Genomic DNA, 27,217 nt, shown 5'->3' with positions numbered 1-27,217 from the left:
GTATTTCTTCAAGTTTTACGTGGGTGAAATAAGATATAAAGAGTTCTCTTAAATGTGTTAAAAGTAAATTAATTGTTTTGCATATGATGAAGGGAATACTTTAATACCAGTATTATACAAAAATGCATTGTTTTTATTAACATGAACTAAAGGAGCAAATGGTAACATATCTTGTTTTCTGTTAGCTGCTATTAGGGGGATGATAGTAGGTTTTAATTGGCCTGCTACTTCTAGTGGAAGTAGCTAATAAGACATGTGGAGACCGGTTAAATTTGGGCTAAATTACTGTAATCCTCAATAAAATCACATAAAATTAGCCAAGTCTCACTAGGGTGTTTGTAAGCCGGAGGCAAAAGTACAAATAAGAACCGCATATCATGAATCTAAATTTTTAAAGAGTTACAAATCAGGCTAAGAAACCAGTGAATAAAATATGTTCTTCTCCCGTCTCTTGAAAGATAGACGTCCCTTCACGCCCACGCCCTTCAGGTTAAAGGTCTGCCCACAAGGCAGAGAGCTGCCCCTTGGCCACCTCTCAGGAAGGCAGATGAGGGAAGAGAACAGTGAAGACCCTCAAGGGACTTTCAGAGCTGTTGAGGCAGGAAACTGGGTGTTGTGTAGGGAGATCATGGTCTGGAAGGTGGTGGCAACTTCCTGTAGGCATCTTCCCTTGGCTTATAAGCACCTGCCCTTGTGACACAGGATATGGCTGAAGAGGGCCACAGTGGGACCCTCTAGGATGTCAGTTCAGGGCAGGGAGCCCCACTGGTATGGGTGTAAGGGGGGTGTGAAGGGGAGACTTCCACCGAACTCTTTGCTTGAGTACTAAAATATACATAATTTACCTCATTGACCAATCTAATGTAAAAATACAGCAAATTCATTCAGACAAAAAATTATAAAATGTTTTAGGCCTATTGGGCTGTGTCAGCAGCTGATGCCTCTCAGTGTGTGAAAAACACCTATTTAGGGAAAGAAACTGTAGGTCTGGCAATTGATCAGATTTAACCCAGGAGCACTAAGTACAACCAAAACAATAAGAAAAATGGTCTGAATATAACCCCGGTGAAAAACCTGGTAGTAGTTTGAGAAGATAGGGCTGCCCTGGCAGACAGAAAATATGAGGAGCTGATTTCTGCTGTTGAGAAAACATGAAGAGCTTCTGCTGCTGTCGCTGTGCCCCACCTATGTTTTCGTCTCAGCCAGGGTTGCAGAAGGCTCACCAAATAGTGTGGGCCAGTTTGCTCACTTTGCCTGAGACAAGGGGGCAAATTGCGCCAGGTTGCTCAGAATGAAGAGGGCCGGAAGGATGTGGAACATGTAGTTATAACAATGGCAATGTTTCAGGCAAACCAGGACAAGTTGGTCGCCTTAGCCTGGGACTTGATTCATTGAGAGGGCCACTCAGTGGAACCAGAAGTAGAAGCAGCTAGGGGGAGACACTGTGTGTGGCACTTATATTTGGGGCTCTAGACTGAAGGATGTGGAATTCCAGATCCTCTACCTTATGGCTGTGAGGTCTCAGTCAAGCTGCTAAACCTCTGTACGCCGTCATTTATTCCAGCTGTAAAATGGAGCAAATCAGAGTACCCAACTTGAAGTTTAGAGAAAAAACAGCAAAAATCAGCTCTAGCCATGGTGTCTGATATGTAAAAATGATCAGTAAGTTTTACTATTTCTATTACTAAAACAATACTTTTAGAGAGTGCCGAGGGTCAAACAAGAGAGATGAAATCCAGGTGAAATGGAAGGGCAGTTATTGGGCTTGGGTCAGAAGCCATAGCCGGAATGTAGCTTGGGGGACGTGAGCCTGGAGTCTTGGGCAGGATGTCAGGGCGTGAATGAAGCGAGGGCACACAGGCGCTCTCTAAACAAGGAGCGCTATCAAGGATAGTACTTTCTGTTATTCAATGCTAGGCCTTGTCTGGGTAAGAAATCACACACTCTCTAACTCTGGCTAAAAAGAAATACGATGTTTTATGCAAAAATAAGGAGAACATTGGAAACTTGTAAAATAATAGATTATAAAAGTAATAAAGAAGAGGTAATTGCTGGTAAAAATGTAAGCATTTGCCTCCCGTCATTATTTGGCTCCAAAGTAGGGGCAAAAATAGGACATCATGTGTACTACGAGCATATTAACATGACAGACGTCAAAAGTTCCAAAGATGGGACAGACTAAGTCATTCATCCAATCAAACAGTAGAAGAGAAGATACAAAATAATGACCCTGGGGAAGATTTGGAAAGCCATTGTCCAAATATGCCTGTATGCTGTTTTTCTTTCTTGTTTTAACACCTAGAATTCAGGCTAATTTTTAACAACCAAGAAATTTCACCAGGAAATTGGGATTTCTATCCTCATTTGCAATAGCAGAAATTCATCAACCCTTGACTAGTACCCCAAAGGCTGATGATGGGCTTTTCCTTATGAAGGGCCATGAACTTTCCACATGACCTGGCAAACACCCAGCCAGTGTAAGTCTTAAAAGCTGAAAAAAAAGACAGCGGTTTGAATCCTTTTTTATACCTCTTTCTTTAAGAAGTGGACTGTCCGAGCAAAAGGGAGGCAAAATTTACAAATGAGAAACTTCAAAAATATCAGATATTCAAGTCAGATACAAAGTGGGATCTTTAGAACAGGAAGACTCCAAATTTAAACAGGGCCAGAGAGAAAGCCGACAAGGGAGTAATGGATTCATTGCCATGGAAGCCACATCAAAGATTGAAAAAGAGGCAAGCAAAAAAAAAAAAAAAAAAAAAAAAAAAAAAAAAAAAAAAAAAAAAAAAAAAAAAATAGTAAGATCAAAGAAAAAGAAAGTGGCAGATTCTGGGACCTCATGCATTTAAATCAAAGCAGGCTTTCTTCTGAGATTCATCCCGTTTGAATCCACCTGTGACAATAACAAATCCAGCAAGTTACCAGAGGGACCATATTGTCCATGACACTGAGACTGTGAGTGAAATTTTGCAATCTAATACCGGGCTTTGTTGACCACTAAGATCAATGAAAGGCACACCATTCAATATGCCAAGACCAAGAAAGCAAGTAAAGTAAAAAAAGAAAGAGACCGAATTGCCAAAAAAAGACAGTAAGGCAAAAGCAGATTTGGAAGAAAGTTACCAGTGCTCTTTTTAAAATCCAATTTAACAACTATCTGTTGAATCTATTAATGGTTTAATCATACCTCTTGGAATTACATATTTACAAATGAATAAGACATTATCTATGCTTTTGAAAAAAAAAATTAGGGAGGTATTCCAAAACATTCAGCAAATGTTTATTTCAGCATCTACTGTGTATCAGGTACTCCTTTAAGTAGGTGAAATATGTCAATGAAAAAGACAAAGAGTCCTACCCTCATAGTGCTTGCATAAACACAACAAGTAAGTGAATTATGTAGTAAGTAAGAAAACAATAAATGCTACAAGAAGAACAAAAATAGATCAAGGTAATAATGGGTTTAGGAGTTCTTGGATGGAAACGAGATGGCAATTTTAGATATGTCAGTCAGGGTAGGCATCATTAAGATACTGCCACCTGAGAAGAGACCAAAAAAAAATTAGTTTTCCAGGAAGCTGTCTGAGAGTGCTTGCTCATGGTATTGATCTCTTTTACCTACAATAACTAGGCTTGGTTTTTCAGGCTTCCCTCACCTCTCACATGCGGCCGAAATAAGCCTCTTTGATCTAATATTTGCCCTCTCCATTTATTTATTTTTCCATGTTTATTTCAAGGAAATAATTTCCTTTACAGATGATTATTATTTTTCTGCTGAAAACCCTTCAGTAACCCACAATTTTTTTCAGCCTAGCATTCAAATATCCTATCCCATAGCACTAACTTATCTTGCTTATCTTATTTATGACTTAAAATTTGATGGTTTCCTGTAGTTTTTCGTTCCTAGTATGCTTGCATTGTTCCTATCGTACTTGGCCTTCCATCAATCTACATTTTTAGATAGAGGCAGTGTGTGATTTATCCTTAATTCCACCACAAGGCCTTGAATCATGCTTCACAAAAAGTAAGGGTTCAACAACTGCTAAGTGAATCAAATTTTTATTAAAAAATTGTAATTAACTTTTGCAAGTGTTTCTAAGAATTGGTAACAGAATTAAAAGAATAAAAGTTTTTGTTCAGTATTAACTGAAAATTGTTGGTCAGATAAAACAGATTTTGCTTGGAAAGCCTACAACAACTAAGTTTCCAGTCAACGAATGAGCTCATTATCTACTGGAAGCTAGGTTTCCAGCCCAGTCTTTTATATACCAAAGGTCCTGGGCCATTTCATACAGACAATGTACTGAGAAATATAATCTCCATTCGGAATCATCCACATCTGCCAAATAATGAAGTATTCTAGAGTCTGAAAAGAAAGGCATAATCAGATCTTCAGCATCCTCAGAAATGAAATCAGTGAAAGAAAATTAAAAACGATTAAAAATAGGTTTGAAATGGGAACAAAGAGACACTAATTAAATGTATACAGAAAGAAAGTAGAAGTGGAGAAGCTAGTACATTTGAAAGTAAACATTAAGATCAAAAGAGGCGGTTGGAAAATAGTCGTTATGGTCTCTAATTAAAAACACTTACACTAACCGTATGTGTATAGCACATAAAATTTCAGTAAATGGAAAAATAAAAGACTTTTGATTGCTACTATGTAGAAATTGGTTAATGGTGCCCTGATGTGAGTATCTGTGTTGCAGTTCCAACATGCAGGGGCACTAGAGTCAGGATGAGGAAGAAGGTTGTTGGTTTAAGCAGTTATGCTGCCAGATGAATGAACTAATGGGTAGAGTTCAAGAGGAAAAGGCAGGGTTGGGAATATTGGAGGGAGCAGGTCAGATGCCAGCAGAACTAAGCAGGAGAATAGCTTGAAGATGATCAGTATTCAATTTTTGCAAAGAATAGTTACAATAATTCAGCCAGCCCAATTCTTCCATAGTGGTAATTCTAATAAGGATGGTTCAATGGAGAGAAACAGTTTAGAGTGAGATTTTAATTTTTATTATCAAAGTTTTGGTAAATCAGACAAGAATATAAAAACACATGATCTGAAGGATATAATTATTAATATGGAATTAAGAGGTGTGTAGCCTATAATTATAAAATATTCAGAATAATCAATACTTAAGAACAACATCATTATATGAAGCAAATTTCTCCCATTAAATTTATCTGATAATGGACTAAATCTATAATTCGATAGTAGAATTATAACCTCCAATTCTCAATTACTTAAAACATCTAAAAATCTAAATCAGATTTACAATTCACACTTGTACTGAAAAGCACATAAAAATCGTTTTGGTTTTATCCCTAAGCGGATTAAATATGCTCATCAGACTCTGTTGCTTCTAATGGCAGCAAAACTTAAACTTGATGATGAATAATAATTCATGTTTATGTAGTGCATTATTGGGTATACATTGGGTTATATTGTGATGTTCTCTGTACTTTTTTCTTCTGCCCTAGGCAGATCACTAACGGGGTGGTTTATGTATTGTGCTGCATCAAGGAAGCCATGCCATTCACGAGTCCCACCTGTCTAGAGGCACAAGACTTGCGTGTCAGCTTTTGTTGCTGACATCCGTAGGACCTGCCTTGGTGTATTAGTCAGGGTTCTCTAGAGGGACAGGAGCAATAGGATATATGTATGTGTTAAAGGGCGTTTATTAAGGAGAATTGACTCACATGATCACACAGTGAAGCCCCATGATAGGTTGTCTGCAAGATGAAGAGCAAGGAAGTTAGTAGTGACTCAGTCTAAGTCTAAAAACCTCAAAATAGGAAAACCAACAGTGCAGCCTTCGGTCTGTGACAGCAGACCCAAGAGCCCCTGGTGAACCACTGGTCTAAATCCACGAGTCCGAAAGGCAAATAACTCAGACCGTGACATTCAAGTGCATGAAGCATCCAGCACAGGAGAAAGATGAAGGCTGGAAGACTCAGCAAGTCAGCTTCTTCCACCTTCTTCTGTCTGCTTTTTCTAGCAGCTCTGGCGGTTGATTAGATGATGCGCGACCATAATGGGGGTGGATCTTTCGGGGGGTGAGTCTTCCCCCAGCCCACTGACTCAAATACTAATCTCTTCTGGCAATATCCAGAAACATCCAGATACACCCAGACACAATACTTTGCATCCTTCTATCAAGATGGCACTTAATATGAATCAACACTTGGCTTAAGGGTGTGAGGGGTAGTCACTTAGACTCACCCAGACCTCCAAATCTACCTGCAGGCCCTTAACACATTTACTGAGAGCTTCAACCCATTTGGTAACGAATGGGTTAGGAGGGGACCCTCAGCAGCCTGCCTCACACTGTGCTAGAGTGACCAGGTCACTGTGGAACCCCTCAAGCCTTTCTGTATTACCTCTTCCTCAGCCTTTGCTCACCTGTCTCCTCCTCCCCAGCTGATTTGCTCTGGGGTCATGCTGAACTTGAGACAGCTCTAACAGGCTTGCAGCCATCACAACCATGGGTTCTTCTAGGAGGAAGTAGCTTTCTGTGCCTTCCAAGATCTGCATTGTGACCACTATCCATATCCACCCAAATCTCATCTAGTTTCAATCGCTCAGGGAGAACCAGAGAGCAGGCCTCATGCTACTGCGTAACTGTACTCTTGTCTCAACCAAATTCCTCTGAAAATCTTCTACCCAGAGTAGAAGAGAGATTGCTCCCCACAGTGTAATAGGAAACTACAATTTTCAACTATATATAGTACCCTCTATATCACCTGACTGAAAAGTCTCTCTACCCTGAAACTTTTAAGCACTATGTTTTGCTATTTTTAAAACGGCAGCTTTTTTCCCTTTATTTTTAACTTTTTCCTGCAAACAATATTTTCTTGAACCATAACTAAGTGAAGTAGAGCATTAACGTTTTGAAATTGAGGAAGGTAGCCAACACAAAAATAACATTATCATTAAATATTTAAAATAATAAAAATAAATAAGTAAAAGTAATAAGTATCCATTTAAACATGAATTTTTACATTATAGATTTGATGTATATAAAAAATTTGCAAATCCAAAATGGATTTCTCTTTTAACTTTTATTCTAAGTTCAGGGGTACATGTGCAGGATGTGCAGATTTTTCATATAGTAAACATGTGCCTTAGTGATTACCTGCACAGAACATCCCATTTCCTAGGTATTAAGCCCAGTACCCGTTAGCTATTCTTCCTCATGCTCTCCCTTCTCCCAAGCTCCTGCAGGCCCCATTGTGAGTTGTTCACCTCTGTGTGTCCATGTGTTCTCATCATTCAGCTCCCACTTATAGTGAGAACATGCAGTGTTTGGTTTTCAGTTCCTGCATTAGTTGAGCATAATGGCCTCCCACTCCATCCACGCTCCTGAAAAGGACATGATCTCATTCCTTTTTATGGCTGCATAGTATTCCATGAGGTATACATACACATTTTCTTTATTTAGTCTATCATTGATGGGCATTTAGGTTAATTTCATGTGTTTGCTATTGTGAATAGTGCTGCAAGGAACATATGTATGAATGTGTCTTTATAAGAGAATTATTTAGTGGCCAGGCACGGTGGCTCATGCCTGTAATCCCAGAACTTTGGGAGGCCGAGGCAGGTAGATCACGAGGTCAGGAGTTCGAGACCAGCCAGGCCAAGATGGTGAAACCTCGTCTCTACTAAAAACACAAAAATTAGCTGGGTGTGGTGGCAGGCACCTGTAATCCCAGCTACTCAGGAGGCTGAGGCAGGAGAATTGCTTGAACCCAGGAGGGGGAGATTGCAGTGAGCCAAGAGCATGCCATTGCACTCCAGTCTGGGGGACAAGAGCAAAACTCTGTCTCAAAAATATAAAAAGGAGAGAATGATTTATATTCATTTGTGTACATACCCAGTAATTAAATTGCTGTTTCAAATGGTATTTTTGCCACCAGGTCTTTGAGGAATAGCCACACTGTCTTTCATAATGGTTAAACTAATTGAGACCCCCATAAACAGTGTGAAAGCATTTCTTTTTCTCCATAACTGTGTCAGTATCTGTTGTTGATTTTGTAGTAACAGCCATTCTGACTAGTGTGAGTTGGTATCTCATTGTGGTTTTGATTTGGATTTCTCTAATGATCAGTGATGCTGAGATTTTTTTTCACATGTTAGCTGCATGCATGTCTTCTTTTGAGAACTGCCTGTTCATGTCCTTTGTCCCCCCCTTTTTTATGGGATTGCTCGTTTTTTTCTTGTAAATTTATTTAAGTTCCTTGTAGATGTTGGGTACTAGGGCTTTGTCAGATGGATAGATTGCAAAATTTTTCTTCCAATCTATTGGTTGTCTGTTCACTCTGATAATAGTTTCTTTTGTAATACAGACACCCTTTAGTTTAATCAGATCCCATTTGCCAATTTTTGCTTTAGTTGTAATTGCTTTTGGCATCTTCAGCATGAAGTCTTTGCATGTGCCTATGTCCTGAATGGTATTGCCTAGGCTTTCTTCTGCAGTTTTTATAGTTTGGAGTTTTACATTTAAGTCTTTAATCCATTTTGAGTTGATTTTTGTATATGGTGTAAGGAACAGGTCCAATTTCAATATTCTGCAAATGGTAGCCAGTTATCCCAGCACCATTTATTAAATAGGGAATCCTTTTCCTATTGCTTATTTTTGTCAGGTTTGTCAAAGATCAGATGGTCGTGGGTGTGTGGTCTTATTTCTGGGCCCTTTATACTATGGTTTCATTAGTCTACGTGATTGTTGTTATACCAGTACCATGTTGTTTTGGTTACTTTAGCCTTGTAGTGTAGTTTGAAGTAGCCTAGCATGATGCCTACAGCTTTGTTTTTTTTTACTTCAGATTGTCTTGGCTACTCAAGCTCTTTTTTGATTTCATATGAATTTTAAAAGAGTTTCTCCTAATTCTATTAAGAATGTCAATGGTAGTTTAGTAGGAATATTATTTAATCTGTAAATTGCTTTGGGCAGTATGGCCATTTTCACAGTATTGATTCTTCCTATCCATGAGCATGGAATGTTTTTCCATTTGTGCTCTCTCTGATTTCTTTGAACAGTGGTTTGTAGTTCTTCTTGAAGAGGCCCTTCACTTTCCTTGTTAGCTGTATTTCTGGGTATTTTGTTCCTTTTGTGGCAATTATGAAGAAGTTCATTAGAAGTTAGGAAGTTTTAACTGAGACAGTAAAATAGGAAATAAATGTATAAGAAATTGATTTGATATCAATTTATTGAATAAGGTGACATCTATGTCACCTTATTTATTATATATGAATATGTATATTCATATATGTCACCTTATTCAATAAATTGATATAAATAAATCAATATAATATAATTATATAAACTATATATATACATATCATATGATTACTATCATACCTTGGAGATATTGTGGATTTGGTTCCCGACCAATGCAATAAAGCAAATATTGCAATAATCAAGTTGTTCAAAGTTTTTGGTGCTGTAGTACATACAAAAGCTATGTTTATACTATATTACAGTCTATTAAGTGTGCTATAATAGCATTATATTTAAAATATATATGCCTCAATTTAAAAATATCTTATTGCTAAAAAAAAACTAACACAAAGACACAAAGTGAGTGCACACTGTTGGAAAAATAGTACCGATAGAGTTGCTTGCCTCGGGGCTGGCACAAACCTTCCATTTATGAAAACCACAAAATCTGTGACGTACAAGAAAGCAAAGTACAATAAAACACAGTATTGCCTGTATCTTCTTCACAAATTAAAAAAGAAACTAAAAAGTCTATTATTTCTTATAAAAATATATACAAGCATCTGGATAAAGAAAATATACCAAAGCAAAAAGATTGGCATAGTATTTACATAAATGTTTAATGAATTAAAACAATTTATATGCAATGTAATTTTTTAAATAGTGAAATTCATAAAAATTAATTTAATGATGACTATGTAAACTAGAGAAAGAAAGAAAATAATAACTTTAGTGGAGGGATTTTATTAGAATTATTCTTGGAAACAAAAATAAAATATTTTTTTAAAAACTGAATGTTTTAATGTAAATAATAAATAACCAATAAAAATTCCTACAAGCTAGTGAAATAAAATTATCCTGTAATTACACTTTAAAATGAAATAGATAAAATATCAAATAATTCTCTTTAAAAACTAAAGTAGTTGTAAGTAAAAGTGGACAACAAGATAAATAATCCTCTTCAGCTGTTACACTGCATTAAAAAACTTTTTTTTTTTTTACTAGTGTGAAGCTTGTAAAAAAAATCTAGAAATAGCCTTTAGCATATCATTAGCTATTCATATAAAAAGACATTCTGATTGGGAGGCCACATCCTCCTGAAACATTAAGGGAGAGAGACAGATAAAAAAGAGACAGTGAAATAGAAAAAGACAGAGAAGTATCCAAATATAGATATAGTTGTAGTACATGCTGACGGTGATATTTAAAGCAGTGAAAAAAACCGAGTTTCTCATTAAATGATATTGGAGTAAATCAGATAATAGAAATTATCTTGATTCTTTTTCATAATAGAAAAAAATACTCATAACAGGCCACTTTGCTTTTAAAATAATATATCTATTAAAAAGGTAATTTGTGTCAATATTAATTAGAAATAAAAGTGGTAAAAAAAAAAACAAACCTAGTATCCCATATCCTTTCCAAAGTGAACCACTATTATATTAGGTTGGTGCAAAAGTAATTGTGGTTTTTGCCATTACCTTTAGTGCACAAACTAATAATAACATTTCAGTGTATTTCTTCCCAGACTATGCTGTATGCTCAACTTCTTGTTGCTTACATCAGACTTTATACCCAATTATAACTTTTGCATTTTTAAATCAACATTATTCACTTCCCTTTATATTACAAGTGTTTAATTAGCGTTATTACTAACAAGTGAATTTTCAACATACTGATTTTTAATGACTTGCTTTACAAAACTGTATAGAGCATTTGAAATATTTTCTGTTTTTATCATTGTAGATGACAATTGTGGACAATCTTATGCATAAGGCTTTTTGCATACAATGTAGGCTTTTAAACTAGGTTCTTCTGTAGCAGAATAGAGGTATATTTTGCTTGTCTCTTGGCTTCAGTATGGCCATATCTTCTAAGATGCTTGCATAAGAGATAACTATAAAGATGCTGATTTTCTTTTCATTTTTCCCTCTTTCTGTAAATTATTGTTTTATTTAGTATTAAAAAGTTCAGAAAGGAAGTGAAAATGGTTTTGTAAAATAGGCCCTTAAGAAGCAAGCAATTACAGTTATTTTTACATGGGCTAATCAGCATCCTTTTAAATGTGTAATCAAGTGGCATCTATAATTATTTGAGCTACTTGGCTCATGTGTACAATTGAATCTACCAAAAACGCACGTGTTTACTTTCCTTTCATAATATTTCAGACCTTATAACTAAGAGTTTGTTTTTATTTTCACCCCAAAAGCTTAGTTTTGGAGGAATTCCAGTACCAGGAAAACCTGGGACCTTTTTAAAGAAAAACTTCCATGGATGCATCGAGAACCTTTACTACAATGGAGTAAACATAATTGACCTGGCTAAGAGACGAAAGCATCAGATCTATACTGTGGTAAGTCAGCTCATCCGTATTGTCTTCATGGTTTCTACTGCTTTGGGGTAAGTCTTGCTTTCACCAACCCATTCCTTCGCCCATTCGTAATATGTTTATCTTATGCTCTGAGTTCCCATCAGCCTCAGAGGTGACACTGTGGAGAAAGAGAATGGCAGGTATCTGATCAGTGTGAATTGCATTAGTGGAAGAAGCAAAGAAATTAGAACTATCCAGAGTACTCTTTTTTTTTTTTTTTTAACTGTGGGATATATTTCATCTGTGGGTAGTATTTTCAGTCTACATTGGGACAACATGATTTTTTTTATTACCTCTGGACAACAAAATAAGAAAACAGATTCTATTAAATTATGCAGCTTGGGAGTTACATATTTATCTACTTATTGTTAATTTTAAAAATAGGTCATTTTAAAGGAGAGAGATTAAACTTTTAGTGTTTTTGAGATTCTCATTTATCATACTGACAAATTAAATGATTTTATAATCAAGTAACATTTGTCTTCCCTAATATACCATGAGTTTCATGCCCATCAGAGCTGTGTTTTCTTTTTAATACTGCGTTCACAATGCCAGGCAGAGTGCCTTACATATGGAAGGTGCTCAGTAAAGGTGTCGATGTTTTCAACAATAATTTTGGGTTTGACAGTTTCTCCCTCCAGTTCTATCTGTTTTTGCTTTATATATTTTGTAGCTCTGGTATTTGGTACATACACATTTAGTATGCTATGTGTTCTGTTGGATTCACTCTTCTATCATTATATAATATTATTCTATATATCTGATAACTTTCTTTGCTCTGAAGTCTATCTGATATTAACATAGCGAATCTTGCTTTTTCTCTATAAATGTCTTGTGGTATAACTTTTCCTATCATTTTGCTTTTAACCTGCTTATGTAATTATTTTTGAAGTGAATTTCTTGTGGACAACAATTAGTTGGGTCACGTTTTTTAATCCATGCTTTCAATTTCTGCCTTTTAATTGGTCTATTTAGCAAATTTGCTTTTAATGTAGTAAATGTGTTATGTTTAATGCCTGTTTATTTTTGTTTTCTGGGTTTTAAAAAATTATCTATTTTTCTCTACCTTCCTGTGTGTCTTGGAGAGTTTTAAAAATTCTATTTTGCTTTATATGATATTACAGTATATCTGTATATAGTTTTTGTTAGTAGTTTCTGTAGACATTATATTATATATGCATAACTTATTGTAGTTTACTGGTTTAATAATTTTACCAATTTAACTGATATGTAGAAATCTAATTTCTATTTACATACGTTTACCTTCCCTTATTTATTTTATAATTGTCTTAATTTTCAAATTAAGACAATTATATTCTAGAGCCATTTCTATATATTTAGAAGGATTTCAAGTAGTATAATTTTTGCTACAATGTCAAACGTCATTGAGAGAATTCAAGAGGAGGAGAGTTTGTTGCATTTACTCATACCTTTTATCAGTATTGGCGAAAATAAAGAAAATATCTTGAAACCACGAGGGGTATCTTTGGCTGGAATTAGTACTAAAGCTTCATTACTGCTGACCATGTGACCTCCAGTGACATTATAGTGTTTGTGGGTGGGTGGGAGAGGGATGCCCTTCATATCACTGGACTATGATGCAAGTCCTGACTCAGCATTAAGCCATCTCTGAGACTGCTCCTGCAGGGAGTGAAGGGAGTTCCTCGTCACAGCTCAGTAGGGGCGGAAGTCTAGGCTTTCCTTCTGATCTCAGTTGATACCACAGGGAGAGACTTGGTTCTGTCTGACAAGAATTAAATCCCCAGATTTCCAGAATTGGCCTTGTAAGCCAGAGATTCCCAGATTGATCTTCCCATGTACCAGCCTGGCTAGAGACTTGGGCACCTCACTACAGCATGACTCAATGGAAGTGGGGCCATCATCTTTTCTATGGCATTTAGCTTAGGGAGAAAACTTGTCGTTTAAAAACATCTCTCTTTTTATGCAATCCCCTTCCTAATCCCTTGGCTAGAGTCTTCTAATGGCAATGTTAAACAAAATTTTGTCTGTACTAGTTGGTCTCTCTGGGTTGTCATGTAGCAACATACTTAAGACAGATAGGGTTAAAAGAAAATCCACTGTATTTTTCCCTTGTTTGGTCCTGAGGTTTTTATATATCCTTTATTTCTTTTCTTCACTGTTCAGAGTCTTTTTAGGTAAATTTTATACAGCATTTCTATAGTCTTTTAGTTGTACTGAGCAGGAAAAATAGGGAAAACTATGTTATTCATATCTCTGGAATTGGAAATCTCTTCAACTGACATTTTTTCTTTAATCCATGGCAAGAGTAGGTCACCCTGTCACTGACAGCAAAAATCTGATTCTTTTTGCAATCTTATTATGGAATTATCTGAACAAGCTATGTCATTTAAATGACCTTGTGTTTGTTTTCTTCTTTGATACATATAATTAATTTTTTTTATATTTTGAAATATCATGTTAATACATTTTCTTGGAAATTGCCGTTGGATTTCAGGGTGTGAGACAGAGGATGCTCATGGGAATCACACTTGGATTAAAGGTTGTCAACATTTTAGAATATTTATGTCAGGTCCCTGACTCCTTCAGTTTGGAAAAATTAGAATGATGCTAGGGAGGAATTAGTTACCTCACTGGCTCCAGAAGAGCCAGTGACATTACTTGTCTATCTCTGGCTCATGGCCAAAGCTTCTGACAATTCTGCAACTTGCCCAAGTGAACTTAGGTCAACTGTCTGCTAATTAACATAAGCCCCGTCTTGCTCATGACATTTTTTATTCTACGTTTGGAGTCTTGAGCCATGGAAAGCAGGCTCGTTCCTACCCCTTTCCCAATATTGTTTCAATAAATATTTCACAATATATCAGCTTCCTTGAGCCCAATCTGCTGACAGAGAGGCACTTACATTGAGATCATGCACTCCCAGAAGTTCAGCTTAGCCTAATGTCATAAACATCAAGGGGTATCACTGCCTGCCATTTTGCTAAGACATGGCAGACCAAGTTGAAATACAGTAAGTTTATTAAGAACATTGCTCACTCATTGTTCATAAACTGGGGCTTGAAAGTATAAAAGCCTGAGCCTTAGGTATAAATAACTAAGATCCCTATAGTAATATTGAAAAAGAAAGTCTTTATACATATTATGTGTGTGTAATGATAAGATATATTAGAGTTACTGAATAAGCAGAGAAAAAAATGGAAGAAGGAACAAGAAAACTTCAGTTTCTGAACATCGGTAGCTTCTATCATTTCCTTTTCTTAAAGAATCGTTATCTAAAACTTTAATAAACTTTAAAAAATTTAACAAGTGTTTAATAAGTGGTGATTTTTAAATGACTATAGCACTTATCAAGTTGCCTAAAACTTTGCTAGTATACATTACACCTCAGGGCTTAATTGGCGGTATCATTAACATGCGGCATAAAGAATCCATTTAGCACTAATGCATTTGGAAAAAAAAAACCCAAGAAAATTGTTTTACTGTGCAGGTAGACCACCTTAGTTTGAGCCTTCACAATTTAGAAGAAAAAACTTACATTATTTTTCTTCCAAATTGCTTCCCAAACTCTGCCTAAGTGAGAATCCATATCACTATACACTTGCACATGTACACACACACACACACACACACAATTTATATACCTAGTCTATCTCCTTTGGGAATTCCTTATGGGAAGCAATGGTTTGCACTGTTAAAGGAGTACAAACTCTTTCTGTAGTCAAGCTTAAAGTTTTCCCCAAAGACACCATATCTGCTGCAAAATCAGCTTTGCTCCCAGTCACTAAGTCACCGCGGTGCTAAGTAAGGGCTTTTGGAAGGAATGGTGTTTTTGCCCTTTTCTAGTGTTCACAGACTCCCTTACAGTTATTAAGCCTTGGGAAGTTCAGATTCAAGGGATCAACAAATCAGGCAGCAAGAGTATGATACTACCCATCAATTATAAAATGTGATTAAAGGCTCACGGAAGTCCCAGCCCTTGCCTAATCTAGCGTATCCCTCTCTAGCTGGCTGCATTCAGCAGGGATCCTCATTGCAATCTGTCATCGCTTTTTGTGGGACCTTCCTACTCCCTGGAGACTTAACAGCTATTCCATAGGGATAATTCAATTTAGTCTTTATAGCTCAATTTGACTACAAGACAATTCTCCACATCCCGAAATGCAGTAAAACTAACAGCTTAAAGTAGACATAAAAAATACCTCACTATTCTTCCTCAAATCCTCTATCATATGCAAATACAGCACTGTGTAATAAACAATCAGAAAGCAAATGGCCCATTAAAGTGTGTGTACAGTACCTGTAATGTGGATTATTATATATGTAGTATAAGAAATATATTGCTCTGATAGTTTCCTGAAAATGATTAATTTCATACCTTGCACTCCATCAAAAATGATGCTTTTTTTGAGCTGTTCTTTCTGAGTGTTATATCCCCTCTCCCAGAGGCAAGGAGAGTAACATGATTCCCTGGGAGCTGGCTGAAGTTTCACTCACCTCATTGTAGGTCTCAAAATATTTTTTTTTTTTTGTCGAAAAGAAGATCATAGCGGAAATGCATGTGTTACTTAACTTTGTCTTCAACAGAAGAGAAGAGAAGAAAATGCAAATAGCTAATAGGAAGACTCTGGTTACAGAGTTGGCTTTGGTTCTAACTGACTATGTCAATTCATTTCTGTGCCTTTGTCTCCAAATAATTGGAATCAGGGAATTGGATGAGAGGTTGCATGTACAAAGTTCACATAGTAATAATAATAATAATACTCCCAATCCCATGGTTGAAATGCTAAATAATCACAACGTATCTTTTCATTTGTCCTAGAGGGAAATCTAAAGGTCTCACTTCAGTGTTCCTGGAAGCATGAACAATAAAATCACGATTGAAACATTGACTTCCTAGGTTGCTAATCCCCACTCCATGGCTCATTCAGCTATGGGATCTTGAGAAAGTTACCAAACTTCAGTATCCTCATAGGTGAAATGAAGGCAATTACAGTGCCTACTTCAAAGTGTTATATGAAGATTAAATCTGTAATATTCTTAGTGCAGTGCATGGTACACAGTAAGCACCCAATAGATTGGAACTATTAAAAAAAAAATCTAAAAATCCATTCAACTGAGGTTGACGTATAAGCCAATATTTATTTACCATTTTAGATAGATAATTAATGCAATCACATACAGTTCCAAATAATAAAAGTGGATTGGAAGCAGCTCCTTTTCTCTCCTGAATCTGAATTTCTCTTTACTCCCAAACTATATGTCATGAAGTGGGTTTGCAGTAAACATATTATAAACTTAATCATCTCATTTATTTGAGAAAATTTGATGCAAATCATTACTTTAGATTTGATCAAATGTTGACTCCTTTGAAATAAGGAACTTAAAAGCATGTTTCCTGACAGGTTTGAGTATAGCAACTGATGAGTAGCAGAAGTGGCCTTTCTTGAAGTTTGCTGTCTTTTGTTTGCATCTCTGCTGTCATGTAACTTACTGGAGCATGGTTGATTATTTCTTATGGCTCTAAAGCCAAGAAAACAGTCACCCTCAGAGTTATGTGTAAGAAATAAGTGTGGACATGAGAGCACACACATATTCACATCCACAGATGCACACACATACACACACACATAGTGACAGGCACCTTTATCTTACCTCCCTGTGACCCAGAAGCTTATGAAAATTGCTCAGAGAAAACTCTCTACTGTCCAGTAAAGCCTATAATCTCTTTAGCTTGTCTCCGGGATCATGTTTCATCCCTGTGAGTATGCTCTGTGATAAATGATACCTTCTCTTGATGGAAGTAATCGTTTGAAAAAGCAACTAACATATCGTGTCTTCTCTCTTCTCATTCCTGCTGTCTTCTACTTCCATTTGGCCAGTCTGACATCCACATCACCTGCATCTATGGGGTATGCTCCTCATACCCAGGAAAAATCATTTCCAAGTTATTTGCTCCCTGAACAGTTGCTTTCTTTCTTTCTTCAGAAAAATTGGAATTAAATAGTTTCAAGGTGATACAAAGAATAATGCGCCTTAAAGGAAAAAGAAAAAACTAACAGTGTAACGGTTAATATCTTAGTCCATCATGGCAGCTATAACAAAATACCATAAACCAGTTAGCTTATGAATAATGGAAATTTATTTCTTACAGTTCTGAAGGCTGGAAAGTCTGAGATCAGAGTGCCAGGATTCAGGCAATGTCTCCCTTCCAGGTTGTAGACCTCACACTTCTCACTGTATCTTCCTCCTTCCTCACATGGTGGAAAAACAACGAAAGTCCCTTAAGGCTATTTTCCAAAGACATTAATCCCATGACCTCATCACCTAATCACCTCCTGAAAGGACATAGCTCCTAATACCAACATATTGGGGATTAAATTTCAACATATGAATTCCAGTAAGGGGAGGATAAAAACATTCAAACTATAGCAGTCTTTTCCGAAAGTTGTTTTATCTGAAATTAGTGTGTGACTCTTCCTTCCTATCAGATGAGCAAATGTAACCAGTTTCTTTTGCTTATCTGATAAAATTATTGTGTAAGGCTATTAAAGAAAACTTATTTAGAATGTTTTAAAAATATTTATATATAAAAATGAAAATACAGAACCGGGTATCCAACCAGCCAGAGAGGAAAACGCCGTTCTCATCTATTATAGACATTTTATTTTCACACTTTAAATGTATATTTATATATCACAGGTGAGAGTTTATTGACAATTTTATACTTTATCCTTTAAAAGTATTTTCAATGTTTTTAAAACTTTCATTGAAAGTTGTTTTTTCTCTATTTACAAATATTATTTCGGCACTAACTATATTTACCATAGTTCGTTTAAGAGTCTACTATGTTAAAATTTGTGTTGTTTATTTTTTTTCTGCCAAAAATAATATTGGGATTTCAACCATGGTGGAAAAATAATTTTCTGAAATTTAAAACAGATGACTAGACATGAAGATTATTGGGTCAAAGATTATGGATTTTTGACTCAACCCACATTCCTTAAAGCCCACACCGCGTTCCATGCTCACTGGCAGTGTACAGAGGAGCCGGCTTATTCCGTAGTTTCACCTGACACTTTCCGAGTCATTTGAATCTCCAAGGGCTTTTTAAAAGAATGGGCTACGTAAAAGTTGGAAGGACCTCAGATGCGCTTCCTCTATGCAAAACATCCAACAAATGAACTGAGCATATTATTTTTATGCCCTTTCACTCACAATGATAACCGCAATGATCACTCCTCCGTTTGAAGACACCTTGTTTCAGAGCACTTAGAGACAAGGCCACAGATCACGGCGGTCGGTGGAGGGCTGACTGATTAGCTGCGGCTCAAGCCATGATCCTCTGTCCCTGAAACTTCTGTGCGTAGCAGGCAGGAGGCACATATTATTATCTACTTTTTATACCACAAAATACTTTATACTCAGGATTAGGGAAAGTCAATGACATATATTAGTGGTTGTGCCTTTCACAGTCTTCTTCCTCTCCTGGAAAGCACTCCACCATCAGGTTTTATTCATTTTATGAGGCATTTATTTTTTTTTTAGGGTCCTGAATGACTTTCATGCACAGTAAAGAAAACAATAATACAAAGCTGGGCAGATCCGTGAACAGCACCGATCTCTGAGTACTGAAGACCAGTGAGGTGTTTCAGAAATGGCCCCTGTGTACTTTGCTGTTTGCCAAAGGAATCTCTCCTGGCTGTCTTTTGCGATATAAGAGGTTGAGAGTGAAATCCTTGCCTTTGGTGTGAGAAAGGAAGGAGAGCAGCAAAGAGCGGAGTGTGGAATCCCACGGCTCCTGGCTCGCAGCAGCTCCTGTCTCTGCATCTGGCTGCCAGGCTCTCCCTCTGGGTTGAAGGAGATGGTGGCAGGTGCTGCAAAGGGACAAAGCTCTTTCCCAGAAACTCGGCCCTCTGTTTCCAGTGGCTCTTGTATCCTTCAAGGTTAATAGACACTTTTACGCGAGTGTTTCAAAATTGTTATAATCAGTTCGTCCTACATGTAAAAGTTTGCTTCCCAGTTTCTCACTGATGTGGCCTCTTTTCTAATCAGGCCCAGGTTACTCTCTGTTCCTGGAATTCACTCCACGCACATCCTCCTCTCAGCCTTTGCATGCCGTGTTTCTCCTACGCCAGCCGAGCTGTCTTTTTTCTCCTTCGCCTATTCCCTGACCCAGTCCCAAACTAACCATCCTTCTCCAACCTCACTGGTAGAATTCACGTTCTGAACCATAGCAACGCTCAAAAGTATTTACTTGGTTCTCAGAGGTAAAGTAGGATCCTGGAACACCCAGGCTGTGCTAACCCAGAAACCTAGAGTTACTACATTGTAGGGAGGTCTAGGGGGCACTGGAAGACAGGCAGGCAAGCACAGGTTTCAGGGAGCCACTAGGAGCTTGGGACCAGTAGCTACATAGCAAGTAATGTGGAAGGCTGAAATTGTTTAAAATGGAACCACCATTAGGGCAGGCTCATAGGAACCTGCCGTGCACCCTCCGTGCCTTGTCACACCCAGGCATTGTCAGTATCTTTCTGGAGCACAGTGCTGAGAAAAGCTGTAGGGCTGTAGTCAGACTGGGTAGAGGAGGCTGCTGTCATCGCTAAGCAGTGTCTACAATGGGGTAGGGCAGGGGGAGTGCTGAATGTGCTGTCTGCCCACCCTGTCCCGGTGCACTCCTTGTCCCACCTTCTCCTCAGAGCTCCTTTCAGGCTCTCAGTTTCATAACAACTTTCTTGCCGTGAATTTCATGCATATACAACATGGCATGACTTAGCACTTGAGTCATCATTGTCATTTAAATGTAGTTATTGAACATCTACTATGTTTACAGCAAATGATCCTTCTCATCAAAGAAAGGCATCGTCTCCGCTCTCATCAATTACACACCAGGCACGGGGTCACCTCTGCAGAACTCAGTGTTCATAGCGGATACCCTGGCCTTGGGCATCCCCTCAGACCTTTCCACTCTCCCGGTCACCATTTGACAGCCACCTTTACCCCCCACCTTTTTTGTTTTTTTTGAGACAGAGTCTTGCTCTGTTGCCAGGTGCCAGGCTGGAGTGCAGTGGCACAATCTTGGCTCACTGCAACCTCCACCTCCCAGGTTCAAGCAATTCTCCTGCTTCAGCTTCCCGAGTAGCTGGGATTACAGGTGTGCGCCACCACGTCCAGCTAATTTTTGTATTTTAGTAGAGACAGGGCTTCACCTTGTTGGCCCGGATAGTCTCGATCTCTTGACCTCGTGATCCGCCCGCCTCGGCCTCCCAAAGTGCTGTGATTACAGACGTCAGCCACGGCGCCCGGCCCCACCTTTCCCCTTTTTATCTCACTTGCCCTTACGATTTGACCCTTACTATTGGTTTGTTTCTCCATTGTGATCACTCATCACAATTCTGGTTTCCCATTTGGTTTTTTAACTTCCTTCCTTTCACCACAACTCCAGCCTGTGGATCCTGGCACTGCTTCCAGCTTCCACAGCCACAGCCACTGCACCTAGTGGCAAGACTCAAACATCATTTACAAGAGTTAGAAAGGAGAAATCACAGGGATAGTAGGTTCAGGGGACTTTATGAACGTGCAGGAACTTGGCCTGGGCATGGCAGATCCAAAAACTCAAAGTCGGGCCTTGGGAAACAGCAAGCTTTATTCTAGTCTATTTCTTTGCAAAAGTTATTCCTGCCACCCTAAGTATATAAATAAAACATGCCTCTATGTCACTCATGGTGTTAAATATGTGATATGTGGTCAGGAAATGTATATGGATGAAGGCACTAGGTGATGAGGAAGAGGATGATCTTTGAAGGAAGATTAAATCCTTGCCTTACCTCGTAATGGATACAAAATTTAGATAAATTTGTTTAAGCTGTCTCTGCTTCAGTGTCCTTCATCTACATGGTAGAGCTAATAATGCCTGCTTTACATGTATAGAGTGAGTCCTAGGATATTATAGACATTGAGTCACTAAACGCTGATAATACTATGATAATTATTTTTATTACTTCACTCGCTCATCATTTCTTCTCTCATGCTCCTCATGAAGACCAAAGTCCTGGGAATAATCTCTAGCCTGCTCTACGAATGGCCTTTTACAAGTGCAACACTAAAGGTTATAGATCAGTGATTATTATTATTGTATAGGGCACATACCTCTTTAAGAATGTATTGAAAACTATGAACACATTTTATTTAATGTAATGTTTTTGAGGCTTCATTGATGCCTGTGAAGTATATCCATGGACAGTAACCCAAGAACTCCAGGTTAAATTTTAGACAAGGAAAAATTTGTGTGCAAAATAAAACTGTGTTTTTATAAATCCCTAACAATCTTCTGTAAGTATTCCTTGTTGAATCACCAAGATGCACAGTAAGTAGGGACCCTAACACTGGATTTGCTCCATGTGATCCAGTGGGGCTGGCTTCTTTGAAAAGCCTCACCTTTTGTCACAAGATTTATAAGACATCTCTATGTGTCAAGGTCTAGGTTGTCAGAAATTGCAAAAAAAAAAAAAAAATCTATATAAATGGCTTTTTAGTATAAGGTGGATAACTACTAAAACAGGTAAATAGAATTCCAAGTTGTCCAGAAACATCATGTGCAACAAATCAGGTGCATCCTCTAGCTTGAGAGAGGGTGGCCACTGAAGGAATAAGGGCTAGAAATGTTCTCTCTGCCACCTCCCAGGCTGAGATTCAGGCCTCTTCAAGAAGGTGCAGTTACCAGGGAACACACAGCGTACAGGTACCAAAGAAGCTTGCCAGAGAACTGAGGTCACAGCTTTCTGGAGAAGCTGATGGCTGCGGGGAGACTGAAGCTGGGGCTGAACTCTGTAGAGTCCCTGGGCCTCCCTCAATAACAGTAATGTAGTAATAGAGGACAGTCACCTGGAAGCAGCTTCCAGCCTATCACCCTGCAGTGGCCCTCTACTGCCCCCTATGGGCAAAGCATAACATTCAGCCAGTTGACGAAAGAGAAACGTTTGCAGGGTCCAACTCCATGACCATTTGATCCAGCAATCCCATTACTTGGTGTCTACCCAGAGGAAAATAAGTCTTTATATGAAACAGACACTTGCACATACATGTTTATAGCAGCACAATGTATAGCTGTAAAAATATAGAACTAGCTTACATGCCCGTCAACAAAGCAGTTAAGGAAAATGTGGTATATATGAACCATGGAATACTACTCAACCTTAAAAAGGCTTAATAATGACATTTGCAGAAATTTGAATGGATTTGGGGACTATTATTCTAAGTTAAGTAACTCAGTAATGGAAGATCAAACATTGTATGTTCTCACTTATAAGTGGGAGCTAAACTGTGAGGATGCAAAGGCATAATAATATAATGGACTTGGGGACTTGTAGGGAGGGTGGGCAGAGGGTGAGGGATAAAAGACTACACACTGGGTGCAATGTACACTGCTTGGGTGACGGGTCCATCAGTATCTTGGAAATCACCACTAAAGGGCCTATCGATGTAACAAAATACCACCTATTCCCCAAAATTATTGACATAACAATTTTTTTAATGTAAAAAAAAATAAACAAAACAGGACAAAGAAGAGTGTTTTTGGAACTGAACTTCAGAATAAATAACTGGCACAACTGCCAATCTCTTTTCTTCTTTTAAAACTTTGGGTTAAAAACTAGAGGTTTTGGACATCTGGAAAAAGAAATTGGGAAGACAAAAGAAGACATACGTATATTCATGGTTTTATGTGTCACCTGATCACAGTTTTATTCAATACCAGCATGTCTCACAAATGTATAGAGTCCAAAACCAGAAACATAGATCTAAGCTCCTGTAATTAGTAAAATGTCAATTTATTTAACTTAGTCACTATGTATATGCTTCATAAAAAATACTGAAACTCCTACTCTTATTTTGGGACCATGTAATTTATTACATTAAAAAGCGTTTCTCATACTCAAAAAGTTTAGAACACTCTATAGGTGGACATGAATTAGAAATACTTAAGTAATTTAGCTCTCTGCATGAAGATTTATTATAATTCTCACAAAAACTTCTTCAAATTTAACCTAAAAATTGTTATACTTAGTTTATTCTCTTCCATTGAAATTGATTTATTTCTTTGCCATTTCTTTGTATGTTTATCTAATACCTTAGTTTAGCTCATCACTCTAGCAGTGCATTCACCCATGGGGTTATCCCGTCTCCCCCATGGTGGCCAGTGATTACTTCAGTATTTCCCCTGATGCTCTAACAAGATCTGAGATACGCCTTGCGTCAGCCTAGGAAGCAAGCCCTCTGAAGGATGTTGGTATTTGTCCCCATTGCATCAGAGAAATCTAGTAGCTAAATAAATATCTTATCTTTAAAATTATTAATAATAATTTAAATATAAAATATAACAGATGATTGACTAGGTCTTTAAGAATGTGACTTTAGATGCAGAACAGGTCTAAATGAACATACATAGCCTTTACAAGCCACATTTGATGTGTCTGACAGAAATTTCATCTCCAAACAAATTTTAGGGTGAGGGTATGCTCTAAAACCCACCATTTACTTCACTTATATGGGTCACGTGGTGGATGCTTGTAAGTGAAAATCTGACCCTTGTTACAGAAACTTCAATGCCAGCTTCCCAAGGTAAATGGAAGATCCAGCAGTCCCAGATGACTTCAGTGGAGGATTGGATGTGCCCATACACATGGAATGGGCTTGCCTAGAAGCTCATTAGAGAAAGCATTTGTTATTGTTGTAACATGGAGGACTGTATGTGCTCATACACATGGAATGAGCTTCTAGGCAAGCTCATTCCATGTGTTTGTGGAGGATTGTATGTGCCCATGGAAATGAGCTTGCCTAGAAGCTCATTCCATGTGTATGTGGGGGATTGCATGTGACCATATAAATGAGCTTGCCTAGAAGCTCATTCCATGTGTATGGGCACATACAATCCTCCATGTTGCAACAATAACTGCTTTCTCTGTAGGCCTCTAGTAAGCTAGAGTGCATTTTATCAAACTTTTAATTCCTTGTGAAGACTGACAATGACCGAGAAAGTCTAGACCCTTTTTTTTCCCCATGGTTTTATCCACAAAATTGAATGTTCATATTAGGATTTGACAATCCATGGCATTTGGTCACAAAGTCTTCTGCCTTGTGACCTAAGGATCTTTGCAGCCCTCATACACACTACAGGAAGCAGTCAGTCTCCATGTTTCATAAGAGTCCAGAGATCATTAGGGCCGAGAATGCTCTGGAAAAGTACAAGAATCACAGCCTTCTCAACAATGTAACTCAACAACCAAAATATAAGCCAAGAAGTATCTTGTAAATCACATTGTATTATCATTATTCGTGAAAAAAAATGTTTTTTTTTTTAATAGGAAAATGTGTAAACACAGAAAAACAGAAAGAAAATGAGTCAACTGCAATTTTATCAAAGCAATCATAAATACTATACAAACGTAGATTTTTTAGTCTTCATTTTAAAAGGACTATTTTGTGCAATTTTGAGTAATTCCTTTTCTTGTTATCAATACTCTGCAATGAAAATAACATGTTGAACATTCATTGCATGCCAAATATTCTATCAACTGATTTTTATATTTATTTTAATCCTCAGTATAACTTTATGAAGTAGATAGCTATTTGTGGTTTCAGTTTGCTGTTGAGAAAAAGGAGGTTCAGTAACATTAAAGAAACTTGCCCAAGATACATAAGTAGCATGAGATAGGACCTGCATTCCATTACTGGCCTTTCTTTCTTTTGAGGCGGAGAGGGGTGGTGTGTGTGTGCTTGTTCTTACAAGAAATTGATTGAAGCTGAGCATATTTACATTATACAATCGTGCGTATCTGTATTTTAAAATCACACAATCGTTGTTCACTGTGTAAAATTTGCAAAATACGGGTAAGCATGTAAAGAAAAATTATCCCTCCAGAGATAAATGCTGTTAGTCTTTTAGTAAATCACCTTTAGAGCTTCTAATGCCAAATTTGTGCTTAGCTGCTATGATATGCTTAACACAAATTTTATATTTTGCTCTAATCCCAGAGTTACTAAATTTTAAGTAAAGTAACATCAAATTGTAAAAATGATGATCAATTAAAAAAAGTTGAATAAGTGAATGCATTTTTAATAAGAAGAGAAAGAAGTAATTTGAATTTCCAGTAAAGAAGTGAACACAGTACAGATTGGAGATGCATAGTAAATACTTGTTGAAGCTTGATGATTATACCAAGATGAGCTTGATTGAAGGAGATGTGAAGAAGAATGTCATCCTCTTGGAGCATCTTCTCATAGGAGGCTGATCCTCTCCATGCCTAAAGATCTTCATATACAATTAAGAGAGCCATAGTACAGTCTGATTCTTAGCTGCCTGGAGACAGAGTGCTAGAAGATGATCTTCAGATGCCTCACTCCATTAAACGTTTTCTCCTTCCCTGATTCAGCAGAGGTGCCATGACCTAATTAGAAAGAGCACTCTGTTTGTCAGAAAATGTGGCTTCTCCGGTCAATTGGGTCACTACAACTAGTTAGTGAAATTAATTGTGTAAAGTTCACAATAAACTTGTTCTTTCTGGTGCTTTCTATGGTTGAGAAGTATGTCCTCCAGATAATCTCTAAAATACTTTTCAACTCAGAGGTTTCATTAAGAAAAGGCTCTTAAAAGTCCTTCTATCACTGTATTAGTCTGCTCTCGCCGCCAAAACAAAATACCACAGACTGTTTGACTTACACAACAGAAATTATTTTCCCACAGTTCTGGAAGCTGAAAGTCCCACATGAAAATGTCAGCAGGGTTGATTTCTTCTGAGGGCGTCTCCCTCACTTTGTAGATGGCCGTGTTCTCCCTGTCTTCCCATGGTCTTCCCATTGGGCATGTCTGTGTCCTAATATCCTTTTCTAATAAGGACACCAGTCATGTTAGATTAGAGTCTATCCTAACAGCCTCATTTTAACTTATTCACTTCATGAAGTGTCGTGTTTCCAAATACAGTCACATTCTGAGGTACTGGGTGCTGGGCCTTCAGCTTATGAATTTAGAGGGACACAATTTAGCCCATAACAATTAGGCTCTGCAAACTACCTAAAGTGCTTGTGTGAGTAGTCTCCAACTCCACTTCCTAAAACAAAGCTAAAACATAGAATTTTCAGTGCCATGAAGTAGTCAGGTATCCAGATCCTTCTATCCTTCTGCTTGGCCATTCCAACTGTATTTCTTCCATTCTGAGGGTCCCAATAGGCTGCTGGAGCTTGAGGTGTTCTACCTGCATGCCAGGCTGCAGAAGAAAGGAAGCCATGAAGGCAAAGGGGATATTTCTCCCAGCTGAGTCAGCTCCCTTTAAGAAGCCTTCCAGCAAGTCCCCATCCAATGCTCCTTCCATGCCATGCTTCATGGATCCAACTTAGTCACCTGACAACACATGTCTTCAAGAGCTTCAAGAGAAGTGGGTGGATGTAGTCATCCAGTCGAGCACATTCTTGCCTCAAACAAATCAGTATTTCACTGCCAAGAAATGCAGGAACAGGCCGGTACAGTGGCTCACGTCTATAATCCCAGCACTTTAGGATGCCCAGGCAGGCGGATCACCTGAGTTCAGGAATTCAAGACAAGGCTGGCTAACATGGTAAAATCCCATCTCTACTAAAAATACAAACACTAGCCAGG

The 27,217-nt window shown here is 37.8% G+C and overlaps 1 protein-coding gene across 1 annotated transcript in view; it reads left to right on the top strand.

The window, feature by feature from the left end:
* Positions 1-27,217, top strand: part of CNTNAP5 (contactin associated protein family member 5) — an 865,582-nt gene that overhangs the window by 415,212 nt on the left and 423,153 nt on the right. Inside the window, exon 7 of the mRNA XM_017544214.2 lies at positions 11,428-11,571. Within this exon, the coding sequence (XP_017399703.1) occupies positions 11,428-11,571 (144 nt within the window). The remainder of the gene's footprint in view (positions 1-11,427; positions 11,572-27,217) is intronic.

Source organism: Cebus imitator, unplaced genomic scaffold, assembly GCF_001604975.1.
Source record: "Cebus imitator isolate Cc_AM_T3 unplaced genomic scaffold, Cebus_imitator-1.0 Scaffold167, whole genome shotgun sequence".
Lineage (NCBI taxonomy): Eukaryota > Metazoa > Chordata > Mammalia > Primates > Cebidae > Cebus > Cebus imitator.
The sequence above is the reverse complement of the archived record's forward strand: the minus strand, read 5'-3'. Positions and strand labels throughout refer to the sequence as shown.